General features: G+C 55.6%; 1 protein-coding gene across 1 annotated transcript in view; it reads right to left on the reverse strand.

The window, feature by feature from the left end:
• SRRM1 (serine and arginine repetitive matrix 1) overlaps window positions 1-2,326 on the reverse strand; it is a 34,012-nt gene extending 31,686 nt beyond the window's left edge. The window contains 1 exon segment of the mRNA XM_014446484.2: window positions 2,162-2,326. Coding sequence (XP_014301970.1) covers window positions 2,162-2,182 — 21 coding nt within the window. The 5' untranslated portion in view covers window positions 2,183-2,326.
• Window positions 2,327-2,561: the final 235 nt, after the last annotated feature.

The raw sequence follows: 2,561 nt of genomic DNA on the forward strand, positions 1-2,561 counted from the left end.
TCTGCGTTCTGTCCTTCCCACTGGCCCAATTAAATATGGAAAAACTGGCCATGTGATATGAAATCTGATTGGTCCACGGAGTTGGCCACTATCCTCTGGAAAATTATCAAGAAAATTTTGTTTGGGAAGGTAAAGTACCTGGATTAGAATCATAACTCTGCCAGTACTTAAGCCATAAAACCTCAAAGCGAGTTACTTAACCTTTCTGAGGATGTTTCTTTACCCGGCCGTGTATATCAGAAATGACATATGTAAAGTAACTGACATGTGGCAGAAGTTCAGCAAATAAAAGCTATCGCTTCTATCTTAACTGAAAATTTCAGTTTACTATCTGATTGGCAGTGTACTAAAAAGATAAGTGTCCTAAATTAAACTCAGAACTCAAACCCAATCAACCCCTCTAAGGAACTACAGGCAGTATATAGGAAACTGCACCCAGTCCTTCCAGGTTTTTACCAACACCAAAAGCAAACTTCATCTTTAAATTTATCAACCACTTTGCTCTGTTTCTATTGGAACTCCTTTCCATGGGAAATAAGAAAGTCAAAAGAACAGGTTTTTGTTTTTAAATATTACATTTGGACCACAGGAAATATTGAGCAGTATTTACTACAACACGTTGACAGCTAAATGTGCTCACCAGCAGTGTGAAAATTTGATAAGCTCTCAACTGAATCATTACATAAACATAGTATTGTTTGCATAACTTAAGAACAGTCAAATAACTGGCAGCTTTAAGTCAAATGCATAGAATAATATTGCAACTTAAAAACTCCAGATTTTTATTGATTCCAGAGAGGAAGGGAGAGGTAGAGAGAGAAACATCAATGAGAGAGAATCATCGATCGGCTGCCTCCTGTATGCCCCGCACTGGGGACCGAGCCCGCAACACGGGCATGTGCCCTGCCCTCCTGGTTCATAGGTCCATGCTCAACCACTGAGCCATGCGGGCCGGGCAATAGTGCAACTTTTGATTAAAAAACAAAAGACAAGCTGGCACATTAAAAGCCAATTACAGAATTTCAACGCCGGCTTTGGGGCATCAAAAGGTCTCTTTCTTAATGAAGTTCCAGTCTTGCCCCTCTTCCAACTTTCCCTTTAAAACACAAGAAAGGGAAAGAGCCGACCTACATGAGAAACTACAGACTGTGTCTCAGACAGAACCCAACTCCTCCCGGTCCGTTCTGCACCCAAACAACCTGCAGGCCCTCACCCTGGCGGAGCCCCTTCCCACCCCTCCGGCTCTCCACGGGGTGTGCACTTCCGACGGGAGCGGAGGACGGGGACAAATGGGCTCCAGCACGAGCCTGTAAGTCGGGGCCCTGAGGACCGACTACGGGGAGGTCATCTTCCGCACCCGCAGGGCGCGGGGCCCGGGGAGGACCCCGCTAAGGGGAACCCTTTCCGAGGACTTCCAGAGCGAAACCAGCCCGGGGAGAGAGCGAGCGGGAAGGAGGAGACCCACCCCGCGCCCGCGCTTCCCTCCACACGCGCGCCTACTCTGTTGTCCCCTCCGGCCTCGAGAGTCTCCGGTTCAGACATTCTAACGGCACGTTATCTTTAGTTCCCCTCCCCGAAGGGATATCAAATTGGGCGGGGGCTCCCGCGAACTCCGACCCGGCGCTTTCGAGACGGGCGAGGGAAGTGGGTGGGGGGAGGGGGTGGGGGCGCCCGCTTCCCCCATTGAAGACGCTCAGCGCGGTTCCCTGTCCTCTCTAACACGCTCTCCGGGGGCGATACCCCAAAACGCGCCTCTCCGGGATCCGCCGCCGCCAGTCACCTCGGGGCTTCCCTCCGGCCTCCCCCTGGGAACTTCCTCCTCGCGGCTCCACTAGGCCCCAGAACCCGGCGGCGCGCAAGGATTAGCCTGCAGGCCCCCCCAGGTAGGCAGGCGGACGGCGAGGTACCGTTCGGGCCAATTACCGCCGCCATTTTCCGGCGACCGTCGCCGCCGCGTAGGGGGGACGATCCCGAAGGAGGAGACTGCGCAGGGGCGCATCGGTCTCCGCCGCAAGGAAGGGGGTGCCCTCCGCTGGCACCGAGGACCTTCAGAATCTTCGATGCCTCCCCTCCGTGGCCGCCCCGCCCCTAATTTAGGCCTCTTGCCGGGCCTTCGCGGTAAGGCCCTCAGCTCACCACAGATCCCCGCGCTTCTACTTACGCGGAAGAATCCCGCGTCCATCTTGCTGCCTCGCTCGGAGATCGCTCCCTATCCCAAGATGCACCGCGCCGCCGCGACGGAGGGCGGGACCGACTGAGAGAGCGGAGCGCCGGGACGCAGAGCGCGCCGCTCCACTCAACCCTCCAGTGCACACGAGGCCGCGCTTGCTCAGTGCGGGGAGCTCCCGCCTATGGTGCGCACGCGCGCAGGGGGCGGGCTGCTGCGGGGCTCCGCGGCTCCCCAGCATCCAATCGGGGATGAGAGCCTCGCGACCGCAACCAATGGGAGCAAGAGAAAGTCCCCGCCCTACAAATCCTTTTGTGGCGCGTGATCTGCGGTGTTCGCGCAGTGTGACTTGACTCCTCCTCCGACCCGTAGTGTGGGAGGCCTCCTGCCCCGG

The sequence above is a fragment of the Myotis lucifugus genome, unplaced genomic scaffold (assembly GCF_000147115.1).
Source record: "Myotis lucifugus unplaced genomic scaffold, Myoluc2.0 scaffold_541, whole genome shotgun sequence".
NCBI classification, from domain to species: Eukaryota; Metazoa; Chordata; class Mammalia; order Chiroptera; family Vespertilionidae; genus Myotis; species Myotis lucifugus.